Genomic DNA, 17,858 nt, shown 5'->3' with positions numbered 1-17,858 from the left:
CTGACTCCAGTGTCGACTATGATGATGCACGGTTACACCCATGGGTGGCCAAGAGTATTCATTATATGATTTTGGCTATAAAAGATGTTTTGCATATCACAGAGGACCCCTATGTACCTGATACGAGGGTATGCATGTTTAAGGAAAAGAAACCTGAGGTAACGTTTCCCCCATCTCATGAGCTGAACGCCTTATTTGAAAAAGCTTTGGAAACTCCAGACAAGAAACTGCAGATTTCCAAGAGAATTATTATGGCGTATCCTTTCCCCTCACAGGACAGGTTACGGTGGGAATCCTCGCCCACGGTAGACAAGGCTTTGACGCGCTTGTCCAAAAAGGTGGCGCTACCGTCTCCAGACACGGCAGCCCTCAAGTATCCTGCTGATCCCAGACAGGAAACTACCTTGAAATCGAGTTATACACATACGGGTGCCTTGCTCAGACCGGCAGTAGCGTCGGCATGGGTGGGTAGCGCAATTGCAGCATGGTCAGATAACTTGTCATCTGACATTGACACCCTAGATAAGGATAGCATTTTATTGACCTTGGGTCACATTAAAGACGCAGCATTATATATGAGAGAGGCTGCGAGAGACATTGGGCTGTTGGGTTCAAGAGCCAATGCCATGGCAATTTCTGCTAGACGGTCCCTGTGGACCCGCCAATGGATGGGTGATGCCGATTCAAAGAGACATATGGAAACTTTACCTTACAAGGGTGAGGTTTTATTTGGGGAGGGCCTCGCGGACCTGGTTTCCACAGCTACCGCGGGTAAGTCTTCTTTTTTACCTTATGTTCCCCCACAGCAAAAGAAAACGCCTCAATATCAGATGCAGTCCTTTCGGTCGCATAAGTCCAGAAGGGGTCGGGGCTCCTCCTTCCTCGCCAGAGGTAAGGGTAGAGGGAAAAGAAAGCCTGCTACGGCTAGTTCCCAGGAACAAAAGTCCTCCTCGGCGTCTACAAAATCCACCGCATGACGCTGGGGCTCCACTGAGGGAGTCCGCGCCGGTGGGGGCACGTCTTCGACTCTTCAGCCAGGTCTGGGTTCAGTCGGATGTGGTTCCTTGGGCGATCGAAATTGTATCCCATGGCTACAAGCTGGAATTCGAAGAAGTGCCTCCTCGCCGATTTTTCAAATCGGCTTTGCCAGCTTCTCCCCCAGAGAGGGAAATAGTTTCAGCTGCCATACAAAAGCTGTGTCAACAACAAGTGATTATCAAGGTTCCCCTGATGCAACAGGAGAAAGGTTACTATTCAACCCTATTTGTGGTCCCGAAGCCGGATGGCTCGGTCAGACCCATTCTGAATCTAAAATCCCTGAACCTGTATTTAAAAAGGTTAAAATTCAAGATGGAATCTCTCCGGGCAGTGATCTCCAGCCTGGAAGGGGGGGATTTTATGGTATCACTAGACATAAAGGATGCATACCTTCATGTCCCCATTTATCCCCCTCATCAGGCATACCTGAGATTCGCTGCACAGAACTGTCATTACCAGTTTCAGACGTTGCCATTTGGGCTTTCCACGGCCCCGAGGATTTTCACCAAGGTAATGGCGGAAATGATGGTGGTCCTGCGCAGGCAAGGAGTCACAATTATCCCATACTTGGACGATCTCCTGATAAAAGCGAGATCGAGAGATCAATTGCTGAAAAGCGTGTCGCTCTCCCTGAGAGTGCTGCAGCAACACGGCTGGATTCTAAATCTGCCAAAGTCGCAGTTGATTCCAACGACTCGGCTATCATTTTTAGGCATGATTCTGGACACGGAAAGGAAGAGGGTTTTTCTCCCAACGGAAAAAGCCCAGGAACTCCAGAACATGGTCAGAGACCTGCTAAAACCAAAAAGAGTGTCAGTTCATCAATGCACTCATGTACTGGGAAAAATGGTGGCGGCCTACGAGGCCATCCCCTTCGGCAGGTTCCATGCGAGGACGTTTCAGTGGGACCTTCTGGACAAGTGGTCGGGGTCCCATCTACAAATACATCAGAAAATAAGCCTGTCCCCCAGGGCCAGGGTGTCTCTCCTGTGGTGGCTGCAGAGTGCTCACCTTCTAGAGGGTCGCAGGTTCGGCATTCAAGACTAAGTTCTAGTGACCACGGACGCGAGCCTCCGAGGATGGGGAGCAGTCACACAAGGAAGAAATTTTCAGGGACTATGGTCAAGCCAGGAGGCTTGTCTACACATCAATGTGCTGGAATTAAGGGCCATTTACAACGGCCTACGACAAGCGGAGAATCTTCTTTGCGACCTACCCGTTCTGATTTCAATCAGACAACGTCACAGCCGTGGCTCATGTGAACCGCCAGGGCGGAACAAGGAGCAGAGTGGCAATGGCGGAAGCCACCAGGATTCTACGCTGGGCGGAAAATCACGTAAGCGCTCTGTCAGCAGTCTTCATTCCGGCAGTGGACAACTGGGAAGCAGACTTCCTCAGCAGACACGATCTTCATCCGGGAGAGTGGGGTCTTCATCAAGAAGTTTTTGCAGAGATAACAAGTTTTGGGGACTTCCTCAAATAGACATGATGGCATCACGCCTCAACAAGAAGCTTCGGATGTATTGTTCCAGGTCAAGGGAGCCTCAGGCAGTAGCGGTGGACGCCCTGGTGACACCATGGGTGTTTCAGTCGGTCTGTGTGTTCCCTCCTTTGCCGCTCATCTCAAAAATATTGAGAATCATAAGACGAAAAAGAGTACAGACAATACTCATTGTTCCGGATTGGCCTCGAAGGGCCTGGTATTCAGATCTTCAGGAAATGCTCACAGAAGATCCGTGGCCTCTTCCTCCCAGGGAGGACCTGTTGCAGCAGGGGCCCTGCGTGTTCCAAGACTTACCGCGGTTACGTTTGACGGCATGGCGGTTGAACACCAAATCCTAGCTAGGAAAGGTATTTTGGGGGAAGTCATCCCTACTTTAATCAAAGCTAGGAAGGAGGTAACGGCGAAACATTATCACCGTATCTTTAGGAAATATGTATCTTGGTGTGAAGCCAAGAATGCTCCTACGGAAGATTTCCACCTGGGCCGTTTTCTCCACTTTCTACAGACAGGAGTGGATATGGGCCTAAAGTTAGGCTCCATTAAGGTGCAGATTTCGGCCCTATCAATATTCTTTCAGAAGGAATTTGCTTCTCTCCCAGAAGTCCAGACTTTTGTGAAGGGAGTGCTGCACATCCAGCCTCCTTTTGTGCCCCCAGTGGTACCATGGGACCTTAACGTGGTGTTACAGTTCCTTAAATCACACTGGTTTGCACCTCTTCAGACGGTTGAATTAAAGTTTCTCACTTGGAAAGTAGTCCTGTTGCTGGCCTTGGCATCTGCAAGGCGGGTGTCCGAATTGGCGGCTTTGTCTCACAAGAGCCTCTATCTGATTTTCCATGTGGATCGAGCGTGGTTTCCTCGTTTCATATGAACCAACCTATTGTGGTACCGGTGGCTACGGGGGACTTGGAGGATTCCAAGTCCCTTGATGTAGTCAGGGCCTTAAAAATTTATGTAGCCAGGACGGCTCGAGTTCAAAAAACAGAGGCACTGTTTGTCCTGTATGCGGCCAACAAAGTTGGCGCTCCTGCTTCTAAGCAGACTATTGCTCGCTGGATCTGTAACACGATTCAGCAGGCTCATTCTACGGCTGGATTGCCGTTACCTAATTCGGTAAAGGCCCATTACACTAAGAAGGTGGGCTCTTCTTGGGCGGCTACCCTAGGCGTTTCGGCTTTACAGCTTTGCCGAGCAGCTACTTGGTCGGGTTCAATCACTTTTGTAAAATTCTACAAGTTTGATACCCTGGCTGATGAGGACCTCATGTTTGCTCAATCGGTGCTGCAGAGTCATCCGCACTCTCCCGCCCGGTCTGGAGCTTTGGTATAATCCCCATGGTCCTTACGGAGTCCCCAGCATCCTCTAGGACGTAAGAGAAAATAAGATTTTAAACCTACCAGTAAATCTTTTTCTCCTAGTCCGTAGAGGATGCTGGGCGCCCGTCCCAGTGCGGACTAAATTTCTGCAAGGCTTGTATATAGTTGTTGCTTACATAAGGGTTATGTTACAGCTTAGATCATTGTTTGGCTGATGCTATTTTGTTCATACTGTTAACTGGTTCGTATATTCCATGTTGTACGGTGTGGGCTGGTATGTATCTCGCCCTTAGATTAACAAAAATCCTTTCCTCGTACTGTCCGTCTCCTCTGGGCACAGGTGGTCATTCCGAGTTGTTCGCTCTGTAATTTTCTTCGCATCGCAGCGATTTTCCGCTAATTGCGCATGCGCAATGTTCGCACTGCGACTGCACCAAGTAAATTTGCTATGAAGTTTGGTATTTTACTCACGGCATTACAAGGTTTTTTCTTCGTTCTGGTGATCGTAATGTGATTGCCAGGAAGTGGGTGTTTCTGGGCGGAAACTGGCCGTTTTATGGGTGTGTGTGAAAAAACGCTACCGTTTCTGGGAAAAACGCGGGAGTGGCTGGAGAAACGGAGGAGTGTCTGGGCGAACGCTGGGTGTGTTTGTGACGTCAAACCAGGAACGACAAGCGCTGAACTGATCGCACTGAAAGAGTTAGTCTCGAGCTACTCAGAAACTGCACAGAGAAGTCTTTTCGCAATATTGCGAATCTTTCGTTCGCAATTTTGCTAAGCTAAGATTCACTCCCAGTAGGCGGCGGCTTAGCGTGTGCAATGCTGCTAAAAGCAGCTTGCGAGCGAACAACTCGGAATGAGGGCCACAGTTCTTTAACTGAGGTCTGGAGGAGGGGCATAGAGGGAGGAGCCAGTGCACACCCATCTAAAGTCTTTAGGGTGCCCATGTCTCCTGCGGAGCCCGTCTATACCCCATGGTCATTACGGAGTCCCCAGCATCCTCTACGGACTAGGAGAAAAAGATTTACCGGTAGGTTTAAAATCTTATTTTTGGAATCAGAAGCAGACTCCAATAAAGTGAAGTTTCCATCCATATACAAATCCAAGCCTAGATTTCCAGCTTTTCGGCCCTTTCGGACTCGGAAAAAGCAAAAGGAAAGGGTTGTGGCAAACCATCTCAATCTGACAAGTCTGGTAAGACAAAAAAGCATTAGGCTACCAGAGGGCTGGCTTCGAAGTCAGAAGATAAGCCATCAGCCTGATGGTGCGGGCCTCCACCTGGGGGATCCCAGGGTGGGAGGCTGACTTTTTAATTTTGCACAGATCTGGCAGCAGTCCACCATGGATGCCTGGGTGCAAGAAGCGGTATCTCACGGTTATGTGTTTGCCTTCAAGAAACACCCTCCTCAAAGGTTTTTTTGTACCATCCCATCTTCAATGGAAACGAAGGCCAGGGCTTTGCAAGAGGCGGTTCAGACGTTGCTTCAGTCAGGAGTGATAATTCCAGTTCCACCTGCGCAGCGAGGACAAGGTTTTTATTCCAGCCTGTTTTTGGTTCAGAAGCCAAATGGGTTGTTTCAGCCCATACTCTATCTCAAGGTGCTGAACAAGTACATTTGGGTGCCTTACGTTCCATTATTTTGGCCATGGAGCAGGAGGATTTTATGGTATCCCTGGATATCCAGGATGCTTACCTACATGTTCCTATAGCACTGTCCCATCAGTGCTATCTCAGGTTTGCCATCCACCAGCAACACTTTCAGTTTCAGGCCCTACCATTTGGACTGGCCACAGCTCCCAGAGTGTTCACCAAAATTATGGTGGTTATGGCAGCTTATCTCCGTCGTCAGGGGATAAACAAAATTCCATACCTCAACGACTTATTAATCCTGGCACAGTCTCAGGAATTGCTTCAGTGTCATCTGCAACAGACAATTGCTTATTTGTAGAGACACGGTTGGCTCATAAACTGGGCAAAGTCGTCTCTGGTTCCATCACAACGGATGACTCACTTGGGGACTGTGTTGGATTCGGGTCTTCAGAGAGTAATTTTACCTCTGAACACAATATCCAAGGTTCAGTCAAGTATTCAGGAGCTGCTACACAGTTAAAGGGTATCAATTCATGCAGCAATGCGTGTGATGGGATCTATGGTGTCGACATTTAATATGGTGGAGTATGCTCAATTCCATTCGAGGCCTCTACAGCATCGGATCCTTTCCAGATGGAATGGGTTACATCAGATTGGGAAGTTCTGACAGTGGATTCCAGTCTTCAGGGCTGGCTAGCAGTGTCAGGAAGAATTTATTTCCAGGGGCAATGGACCAAGGAAGAAAGTGGCCTGGCAATAAATATATTGGAACTCCGAGCCATATATATATGGCGCTCATTCAGGCAAAGGACATCCTCCAAGGGAAACCAGTTCAAATTCGCTTGGATAATGCAACGACAGTAGCGTACCTCAGTCATCAGGGAAGAACTCGCAGCCAAAAAGCAAAGAAGGAGTCCTAAACCGGGAAGTGGATTTTCTCAGTCGACACGCCATTCATGCAAACAAATGGGCTTTACACCCCAAGGTCTTCCAGACTCGTAGACAAGTGGGGGTTACTGGAGATAGATCTCATGGCGTCCCGTCAGAACAATAAAGGGCCGAATACGGATCAAGAACAAAGGATCCCAGAGCGACCTTTGTGGATACCCTGTCGGTGAGATGGGACTTTCGTTTGGCATATATGTTTCCACCGATCGCCCTGTTACCCAGGGTGATGCGAAAGGTAAAACAAGGAAAGGGCGCCGTGATACTAATAGCTCCGGCTTGGCCCGGAAGGCCTTTATACACAGATCTGCAGAGGCTGTTGATGGATATTCCATTCCTACTCCCTCAACGTCCAGATCTACTCTCCCAGGTTCCTTGCTATTACAAGCTCCTGGATCAACTGTCTTTGACAGCGTGGCTCTTGAGACTTCCAGCCTGAAAGCAAGAGGATTCTACAACAGGTAATTCAAACAATGCTCAGAGCAAGGAAACTTTCCTCAGCTCGCATTTATCACCGAATACGGCAAGCCTATATTCAATGGTGCAGTGACCGGAAATTTGATCCTAAGTCTTTCAGAGTTTCCAAAGTCCTAGCATATCTTCAGGCAGGAATGGACAAAGGCCTACGGATGGCTTGCTTGAGAGTGCAGGTGTCAGCATTGACTGTACGGTTCCAAAAGAAAATTGCTAACCTACAGGATGTTCGCACTTTTTTCCAGGGAATGCTTCACATCCAACCTCCTTTTGTTCCTCCTGCATTGCCTTGGGATTTAAGTTTAGTCCTAAAAGTGCTTCAAGCTGCCCCATTTGAACCACTAAAGCAAGTGGATCTTAATTGGCTGACAGATAAAGTTGTCTTTCAGCTAGAAGAGTTTCAGATTTAGGGGCATTGTTATGCTGTCTTCCTTTTCTGATTTTTCATTCAGATAGAGCAGTTCTTAGAACCAAATCTGGTTATCTTCCTAAGGTGCTCTCTAAATTCCACCTTACCAAAGAAATTGTAGTCCCGGCCTTCCAAGGGCCGGACTTTTATGCGGGATGCATCATTGGACGTAGTCGCTGCCTTAAGGATCTATGTGGATCGTACCAGTGCCATCAGAAAGACGGACACACTCTTCGTTCTCTACGGATTTCACAAGAGAGGATGGCCTGCTGACAAGCAGACACTGGCGAGGTGGCTTCGGATGACTGTTTCAGAAGCATATTCTCAAGCTGATCTCCTTATTCTGGCTAATGTCTCTGCTCACTCTACTCGTAAGGTAGGTCCGTCTTGGGCAGCACAACTTGGTGCTTCAGCTGTACAGATATGTAAGGCAACCACATGGTCTTCCATTAACACATTCATTAGACATTATGCCTTTGATACCTTTGCCTCTCAGGACGCTGAATTCGGGTGAAGGATTCTCCAGTCCAATTAGGTGTCCCCACCACTAAATTTGCTTTGGGACATCCCAATGTTTATCCTGTGGGTAACCCGTGGACCGTGCAGGAGAAATATATAGTTATGGTAGACTTACCGTCGATAACTCTATTTCTCCTAAGTCCACAGTATCCACAGCGCCTGATTTGAGGATCATTTCACCTACTAACCTCTTCCTTCTTGTACGGAAGGATGTGCATGTGTGTTCTTCTCGCCTGATTAGGGCTCTCTATCATGCTCCTGCCTTGAGCTTTGGAAAACAACTGAATTGCCTGAACCAGGAGGCGGGGATATAGGGGACTAGCCCATTGAATTCTGGGAGGCCGAAAGCTTTGATCGTTGGTGCTAGTCCGCTGTCACTACCTCATATCCCAGTGTTGATACTGTGGACTTAGGAGAAATAGTTATCAACGGTAAGTCTACCATAACTATATAGTTTTCATAGTCTCAGCTGGCTGATCAACTGGGCCAAGTCCTCTCTCATCTTGTCTCAGAGGATGCTCCAGCTCTGCTGGATGCTCACGTGCAACGCACCTTTTTTCTTCCAGCCAAGATTGCAGCACTACAGTTGCGCATACGCAACCTCCTTCACAGCCGCAGGGTTTCTATTCACTCAGCAGTGCAGACCCTGGGCTCCATGGTATCCGCCTTCGACATGGTGGAATACAGCCAAGTCCATTCCAGCCTTCTCCAATGCCTAATACTCGTCAGGTGGCTAAAATGAACAACCCCAGCAGATCAAGTCTCAAACGATGATTCTGCCTCAGGAAGTCTGAACATCCTTCTCCCGGTGGCTACACACTCCCAACCTGGACAAGGGTCATCTATTCTGGATTCCACACTGGAAGAGAGCGATCTTCCAATAAACGTACTGGAACTTCGAGTAGTTTACCCGGGCCCTTCAGATGGCTCAGGACCGTCTTCATTGTTTGCCTGTGCAACTACAGTCAGACCACGCCATGACAGGGGCTTATATAAATCGACAGGGGGGGCACTCACAGTGCCGCAGCAATGCAGGAAGTAGCACGGATTCTTGTCTGAGTAGAAATCAATTTTTCGGCCATCTCCGTGATCTTCATCCAAGGGGTCCTCAAATGGGAAGCAGGATGTGCACGCCGGCGAGTGGTCTCTACACCCAGACGTCTTTTAGCTTCTGGTGAACAAATGGGGGTCTTCCAGACGTGGACCTCATGGCCTCCAGGCACAACCGCAAGGTAACCGTGTACCCGGCCAGGACACAAGATCCGGACGCAACCTTCGTGGACGCACTCAGTTTCGTGGATCTTTCGTCTGGCTTATCTCTTCCCTCCAATGTCTCTTCTTCCCAGAGTACTATGCAAATTCATGATCCTAGTGGCTCTGGCATGTCCCAGGCATCATTGGTTCACAGATCTCCAGTGTCTCTCTATAGAGGAGCCCTTCCCGCTTTCTTTTCGACCAGATCTTTCATTACAAGGTCCCTATCTACACCCGGACCTAGCTCTGTTGTCTTTGACGGCGTGGCTCTTGAGTCATCCATCCTAAGGGATAAAGGGTTTTCCAGTGCGGTTATTCAAACCATGCTTCTTTCTCTGAAACACGCCTCAGCTCACATTTATTCCTGTGTCTTGCACTCTTATTTTCGATGGTGTGCTCATCACCACTATGATACTCTGGTATTTCGGATTCCTAGACTTCTAGCATTTCTACAATCGGGCTTACCATGGGCCTCCACCTTGCTTGTCTTAAAGTACAGGTCTCTGCTCTGTCCGTCTGGCTTCAGAAAATACTTACTCCCTTACCAGATGTGCGTACCGTGCTGCAGGGGGTACTCCAGATTCAACCTTCCTTTGTTACCAATTGAAAAGTTGAAAAAAAGGGTTAGACATATTTGTAGCAGAAAAAGAAATTCAAGGATACAACCTCAAATAATTAGATTAAATATAGGTTGAACTCGATGGACAAACTGTGTTTTTTCAACCTAAACAACTATGGGGGTAATTCAGAGTTGATCGCAGCAGCAAATTTCTTAGTAGTTGGGCAAAACCATGTGCACTGCAGGTGTGGCAGATATAACATTTGCAGAGAGATTTGGGTGGGTTATTTTGTTTCTGTGCATGGTAAATACTGGCTACTTTATTTTTACACTGCAATTTAGATTTCAGTTTGAACACAACCCCCCCCAAATCTAACTCTCTCTCTGCACGTTATATCTGCCCCCCCCCCCCCCCCCCCCCCCCGCCTGCAGTGCACATGGTTTTGCCCAACTGCTAACAAATTTGCTGCTTCGATCAACTCTGAATTAGGCCCTGTGCTACTATGTTGTTCCTCCAGTGGCTCCTTGTGATTTATCCTTGATTCTTTGGGCCATGCAACAGCCTCACTTTAAACCATAGGATAATTTTGACCTTCAGATGGTTGACCATGAAGACTCTGGTTCACTTGGCCATTGCTTCAGTCTGACGAGTTTCTGACTTGGGAGCACTCTGCTATAGTGCCCCTTTTCTCTGACGTCCTAAGTGGATGCTGGGGACTCCGTAAGGACCATGGGGATTAGCGGCTCCGCAGGAGACAGGGCACAAAAGTAAAAGCTTTAGGATCAGGTGGTGTGCACTGGCTCCTCCCCCTATGACCCTCCTCCAAGCCCCAGTTAGGTTTTTGTGCCCGGCCGAGAAGGGTGCAATCTAGGTGGCTCTCCTAAAGAGCTGCTTAGAGTAAAAGTTTTGTTAGGTTTTTTTATTTTCAGTGAGTCCTGCTGGCAACAGGCTCACTGCAACGAGGGACTTAGGGGAGAAGAAGTGAACTCACCTGCGTGCAGGATGGATTGGCTTCTTAGGCTACTGGACACTAGCTCCAGAGGGACGATCACAGGTACAGCCTGGATGGGTCACCGGAGCCGCGCCGCCGACCCCCTTGCACATGCTGAAGAGAGAAGAGGTCCAGAAATCGGCGGCTGAAGACTTCCCAGTCTTCTTAAGGTAGCGCACAGCACGGCAGCTGTGCGCCATTGCTCTCAGCACACTTCACACCAACGGTCACTGAGGGTGCAGGGCGCTGGGGGGGGCGCCCTGGGCAGCAATGAAAGTACCTATGCTGGCTAAAAATACATCACATATAGCCTCTGGGGCTATATGGATGTATTTAACCCCTGCCAGGTTGTCAGAAAAACGGGAGAAGAAGCCCACCGAAAAGGGGGCGGGGCCTATTCTCCTCAGCACACAGCGCCATTTTCCTACACAGCTCCGCTGCTAGGAAGGCTCCCAGGCTCTCCCCTGCACTGCACTACAGAAACAGGGTTAAAACAGAGAGGGGGGGGCACTTATTTGGCGATATTATTATATATTAAGATGCTATAAGGGAAAACACTTATATAAGGTTGTCCCTGTATAATTATAGCGTTTTGGTGTGTGCTGGCAAACTCTCCCTCTGTCTCCCCAAAGGGCTAGTGGGGTCCTGTCCTCTATCAGAGCATTCCCTGTGTGTGTGCTGTGTGTCGGTACGTGTGTGTCGACATGTATGAGGACGATGTTGGTGAGGAGGCGGAGCAATTGCCTGTAATGGTGATGTCACTCTCTAGGGAGTCGACACCGGAATGGATGGCTTATTTAGGGAATTACGTGATAATGTCAACACGCTGCAAGGTCGGTTGACGACATGAGACGGCCGGCAAACCAATTAGTACCTGTCCAGGCGTCTCAAACACCGTCAGGGGCTTTAAAACGCCCATTTACCTCAGTCGGTCGACACAGACACGGACACTGACTCCAGTGTCGACGGTGAAGAAACAAACGTATTTTCCATTAGGGCCACACGTTACATGTTAAGGGCAATGAAGGAGGTGTTACATATTTCTGATACTACAAGTACCACAAAAAAGGGTATTATGTGGGGTGTGAAAAAACTACCTGTAGTTTTTCCTGAATCAGATAAATTAAATGAAGTGTGTGATGATGCGTGGGTTTCCCCCGATAGAAAATTATTGGCGTTATACCCTTTCCCGCCAGAAGTTAGGGCGCGTTGGGAAACACCCCTTAGGGTGGATAAGGCGCTCACACGCTTATCAAAACAAGTGGCGTTACCGTCTCCAAATACGGCCGCCCTCAAGGAGCCAGCTGATAGGAGGCTGGAAAATATCCTAAAAAGTATATACACACATACTGGTGTTATACTGCGACCAGCGATCGCTTCAGCCTGGATGTGCAGCGCTGGGGTGGCTTGGTCGGATTCCCTGACTGAAAATATTGATACCCTTGACAGGGACAGTATTTTATTGACTATAGAGCATTTAAAGGATGCATTTCTATATATGCGTGATGCACAGAGGGATATTTGCACTCTGGCATCAAGAGTAAGTGCGATGTCCATATCTGCCAGAAGATGTTTATGGACACGACAGTGGTCAGGTGATGCAGATTCCAAACGGCACATGGAAGTATTGCCGTATAAAGGGGAGGAGTTATTTGGGGTTGGTCCATCGGACCTGGTGGCCACGGCAACAGCTGGAAAATCCACCTTTTTTACCCCAAGTCACATCTCAGCAGAAAAAGACACCGTCTTTTCAGCCTCAGTCCTTTCGTCCCCATAAGGGCAAGCGGGCAAAAGGCCAGTCATATCTGCCCAGGGGTAGAGGAAAGGGAAGAAGACTGCAGCAGGCAGCCCCTTCCCAGGAACAGAAGCCCTCCACCGCTTCTGCCAAGTCCTCAGCATGACGCTGGGGCCGTACAAGCGGACTCAGGTGCGGTGGGGGGTTGTCTCAAGAGTTTCAGCGCGCAGTGGGCTCACTAGCAAGTGGACCCCTGGATCCTACAAGTAGTATCCCAGGGGTACAGATTGGAAATTCGAGACGTCTCCCCCTCGCAGGTTCCTGAAGTCTGCTTTACCAACGTCTCCCTCCGACAGGGAGGCAGTATTGGAAACAATTCACAAGCTGTATTCCCAGCAGGTGATAATCAAAGTACCCCTCCTACAACAAGGAAAGTGGTATTATTCCACACTATTTGTGGTACTGAAGCCAGACGGCTCGGTGAGACCTATTCTAAATCTGAAATCTTTGAACACTTACATACAAAGGTTCAAATCAAGATGGAGTCACTCAGAGCAGTGATAGCGAACCAGGAAGAAGGGGACTATATGGTGTCCCTGGACATCAAGGATGCTTACCTCCATGTCCCAATTTGCCCTTCTCACCAAGGGTACCTCAGGTTCGTGGTACAGAACTGTCACTATCAGTTTCAGACGCTGCCGTTTGGATTGTCCACGGCACCCCGGGTCTTTACCAAGGTAATGGCCGAAATGATGATTCTTCTTCAAAGAAAAGGCGTCTTAATTATCCCTTACTTGGACGATCTCCTGATAAGGGCAAGGTCCAGAGAACAGTTGGAGGTCGGAGTAGCACTATCTCAAGTAGTTCTACGACAGCACGGGTGGATTCTAAATATTCCAAAATCGCAGCTGATTCCGACGACACGTCTGCTGTTCCTAGGGATGATTCTGGACACAGTCCAGAAAAAGGTGTTTCTCCCGGAGGAGAAAGCCAGGGAGTTATCCGAGCTAGTCAGAAACCTCCTAAAACCAGGCCAAGTGTCAGTGCATCAATGCACAAGAGTCCTGGGAAAAATGGTGGCTTCTTACGAAGCGATTCCATTCGGCAGATTTCACGCAAGAATTTTTCAGTGGGATCTGCTGGACGAATGGTCCGGATCGCATCTTCAGATGCATCAGCGGATAATCCTGTCTCCAAGGACAAGGGTGTCTCTTCTGTGGTGGCTGCAGAGTGCTCATCTACTAGAGGGCAGCACTTTCGGCATTCAGGACTGGGTTCTGGTGACCACGGATGCCAGCCTGAGAGGCTGGGGAGCAGTCACACAGGGAAGAAATTTCCAAGGAGTGTGGTCAAGTCTGGAGACTTCTCTCCACATAAATATACTGGAGCTAAGGGCAATTTACAATGCTCTGAGCCTAGGAAGACCTCTGCTTCAAAGTCAACCGGTGCTGATCCAGTCGGACAACATCACGGCAGTCGCCCACGTAAACAGACAGGGCGGCACAAGAAGCAGGAGGGCAATGGCAGCAAGGATTCTTCGCTGGGCGAAAAATCATGTGATAACACTGTCAGCGGTGTTCATTCCGGGAGTGGACAACTGGGAAGCAGACTTCCTCAGCAGGAACGACCTCCACCCGGGAGAGTGGGGACTTCATCTGGAAGTCTTCCACATGATTGTGAACCGTTGGGAAAGACCAAAGGTGGACATGATGGCGTCCCGTCTGAACAAAAAACTGGACAGGTATTGCGCCAGGTCAAGAGACCCTCAGGCAATAGCTGGGACGCTCTGGTAACACCGTGGGTGTACCAGTCGGTGTATGTGTTCCCTCCTCTGCCTCTCATACCCAAGGTACTGAGAATTATAAGACGGAGAGGAGTAAGAACTATACTCGTGGCTCCGGATTGGCCAAGAAGGACTTGGTACCCGGAACTTCAAGAGATACTAAGAAGGGACTTGCTTCAGCAAGGATCATGTCTGTTCCAAGACTTACCGCGGCTGCGTTTGACGGCATGGCGGTTGAACGCCGGATCCTAAGGGAAAAAGGCATTCCGGAAGAGGTCATCCCTACCCTGGTCAGAGCCAGGAAGGAGGTGACCGCACAACATTATCACCGCATTTGGCGAAAATATGTTGCATGGTGTGAGGCCAGGAAGGCCCCCACGGAGGAATTTTAACTCGGTCGATTCCTGCATTTCCTACAAACAGGAGTGTCTATGGGCCTCAAATTGGGGTCCATTAAGGTTCAAATTTCGGCCCTGTCGATTTTCTTCCAGAAAGAATTGGCTTCAGTTCCTGAAGTCCAGAAGTTTGTCAAGGGAGTACTGCATATACAACCCCCTTTTGTGCCTCCAGTGGCACTGTGGGATCTCAACGAAGTTCTGGGATTCCTCAAATCACATTGGTTTAAACCGCTCAAATCTGTGGATTTGAAATATCTCACATGGAAAGTGACCATGCTGTTGGCCCTGGCCTCGGCCAGGCGAGTGTCAGAATTGGCGGCTTTGTCTCACAAAAGCCCATATCTGATTGTCCATTCGTACAGGGCAGAGCTGCGGACTCGTCCCCAGTTTCTCCCTAAGGTGGTGTCAGCGTTTCACCTGAACCAGCTTATTGTGGTACCTGCGGCTACTAGGGACTTGGAGGACTCCAAGTTGCTAGATGTTGTCAGGGCCCTGAAAATATAGGTTTCCAGGACGGCTGGAGTCAGGAAAACTGACTTGCTGTTATCCTGTATGCACCCAACAAACTGGGTGCTCTTGCTTCTAAGCAGACGATTGCTAGTTGGATGTGTAGTACAATTCAGCTTGCACATTCTGTGGCAGGCCTGCACAGCCAAAATATGTAAATGCCCATTCCACAAGGAAGGTGGGCTCATCTTGGGCGGCTGCCCGAGGGGTCTCGGCTTTACAACTTTGCCGAGCTGCTACTTGGTCAGGGGCAAACACGTTTGAAAAATTCTACAAATTTGATACCCTGGCTGAGGAGGACCTGGAGTTCTCTCATTCGGTGCTGCAGAGTCATCCGCACTCTCCCGCCCGTTTGAGAGCTTTGGTATAATCCCCATGGTCCTTACGGAGTCCCCAGCATCCACTTAGGACGTCAGAGAAAATAAGAATTTACTTACCGATGATTCTATTTCTCGTAGTCCGTAGTGGATGCTGGGCGCCCATCCCAAGTGCGGATTGTCTGCAATACTTGTACATAGTTATTGTTACAAAAATCGGGTTATTATTGTTGTGAGCCATCTTTTCAGAGGCTCCGCTGTTATCATGCTGTTAACTGGGTTCAGATCACAGGTTGTACAGTGTGATTGGTGTGGCTGGTATGAGTCTTACCCGGGATTCAAAATCCTTCCTTATTGTGTACGCTCGTCCGGGCACAGTATCCTAACTGAGGCTTGGAGGAGGGTCATAGGGGGAGGAGCCAGTGCACACCACCTGATCCTAAAGCTTTTACTTTTGTGCCCTGTCTCCTGCGGAGCCGCTAATCCCCATGGTCCTTACGGAGTCCCCAGCATCCACTACGGACTACGAGAAATAGAATTATCGGTAAGTAAATTCTTATTTTTTATTTTTCATCAAGACAGAGCTGCTCTTTGGACTAAGCAGGGATACCTACCTAAGGTGGTCTCCAAGTTCCATATCAACGAGCCAATTGTGGTACTGGCCTTCCAAGAACCTGGCCTTTCACAAGAGGAAGCTTTATTGGACGTGGTCCATGCTCTACAGATCTATGTGGACCATACTAGTTCTACTAGTTCCTTATTCATTCTCTGTAGGATTCCACAAGCAGGGCTGACAAGCCAATGAACAAACGTTGCCATGTTGGCTCCGCATGACCATCTTACAGGCTTACACGCATGCTGATTTTTCAGTTCTAAGTACAGTTTCTGCTCATTCTACTCTCTCTGTGGGACCTTTGTGGGCAGCCCGGCCTAGCGCGTATGCTGAACAACTATGCAAGGCTGCTACATGGTCTTCTTCCCATATGTTTCTTAGGTTCTATGCCTTTAATACGTTTGCCTCTCAGGATGCAACCTTTGGCCGCAATGTCCTTTTTTTAGCTTAGGAGCGTTCCCTCGTTATTAAAACGGCTTTTGGACATCCCCATGGTTAACCTTGTGGAGGCAATGAACCCTGCAGAAGAAAATTAAGAGTTATTGTAAAACTTACCCTCATGACCTATTATTCTTCGAGGTCCATGGTGCCCACCCTGACGCACCTAGCTTCAATGGGTTACTCTTTTTGGTCACCAGTTCCCTTCTCGTACCAGTGAGAGTGAGTTTCCTGTGTGTACCCTTCTTCCTGCTCTTCTCTCCTCTCCAGCTCCTGCTTTGGGCATGTTAACTGGAGAGTCTGAGCTGTGGGTGGGGTATGAGGGGAGAGGGACCCAGTGCATCCTGGGAGGCTCAAAAGTTTTGCTGTTCGGTGCCTGATCCTGGTCTCCACCAAGCATACCCCAAGGTTAACCCTGTGGATGCCATGGACCTCAAAGAAAAAGTTAACAAGGGTAAGTTTTAACATAACTCTTATTTTTGTGTTAATTTTTAGTATTTCAGTGTAGTGAACCTTGCTTATGGCAAACAGCTAATTGTTCTCTGTGGCATGTTCACTTTGAATTGCAAAATTTGCATTTCTATAGTGGGTGCAATGTGTGCGATGCACAAGGTTCCCTGGGTCCAGGGGGGTCCACACTATACATCATGCACCTATATTTAATTACTTACCTCTCCAGAGTTATGCGTAGGCACTGCTGATGCCAGAGAAATCATTTGGAAAATGGCGCGGTGATTTGTGATTGTGCGATACAGATTTGTCTTTGGTAATATGGCGGGCACCATGTTTTCGGACACCCGCACATGTGTACTAGAGATTAGTCTCCGAGAACTTGGCAGGTGCCATGTTTCTGGAGACTTGAGCATGTGCAGACTTTACGGCGCCCTCAGAGAGTCTGCACATGGATCCACTACTCTCTTAAGCCGCCCTCAACTCAAGTTATCTATGTATTGAACGAGATAGTTGCCATTAATGATCAAAAATATGCTTTTCACCTGAGCAATGTAGTATTGTATGGATGTCCCTACAGAAGCCTAAATTTTAGTTGTCTCTTATTTTGCAGGCCTTATTAGGATGAACAACCCGGCCGCAGCAAGCATGATGTCCCAGGGCGCTCATGTTTCAGCTACTATGATGACTGCCAGTGGAAGCACTGAAATCCAACAAAGGGCCCCAAGGCCGCCTCAGCAGCAAGGTAGTGTTAGGGTGAAATTACATAGCTTTTAGCAAAAGAGGTTTAAAGATTTGCACTTTTTTATGGCACAAACTCTCCCTGACTAGCAAAACAGCATGGTTCTTCTTCTCTGGGGATCTAGCGGGACAGATCGCATAAAGAGCCAAAATCTTAAGTAGACTTTCATTATCATACACAAGTGTTCAGCTAGTAGTCTCAATTCCTTACTGCTTCTATATAATCATTTGGTAACTGTTTAAGCTATGGGTCTTCAACCTGCGGCCCTCCAGCT

The 17,858-nt window shown here is 48.5% G+C and overlaps 1 protein-coding gene across 3 annotated transcripts in view; it reads left to right on the top strand.

Annotated features, from left to right (window-relative positions):
- Nucleotides 1–17,858, top strand: part of NCOA6 (nuclear receptor coactivator 6) — a 181,204-nt gene that overhangs the window by 61,956 nt on the left and 101,390 nt on the right. For all 3 annotated transcript variants that reach the window (XM_063960241.1, XM_063960243.1, XM_063960242.1), the window contains one exon: nt 17,456–17,587. In XM_063960241.1, coding sequence (XP_063816311.1) covers nt 17,456–17,587 — 132 coding nt within the window. The remainder of the gene's footprint in view (nt 1–17,455; nt 17,588–17,858) is intronic.

This window comes from Pseudophryne corroboree, chromosome 3, assembly GCF_028390025.1.
Source record: "Pseudophryne corroboree isolate aPseCor3 chromosome 3, aPseCor3.hap2, whole genome shotgun sequence".
In the NCBI taxonomy this organism is placed as follows: domain Eukaryota; kingdom Metazoa; phylum Chordata; class Amphibia; order Anura; family Myobatrachidae; genus Pseudophryne; species Pseudophryne corroboree.
The sequence above is the reverse complement of the archived record's forward strand: the minus strand, read 5'-3'. Positions and strand labels throughout refer to the sequence as shown.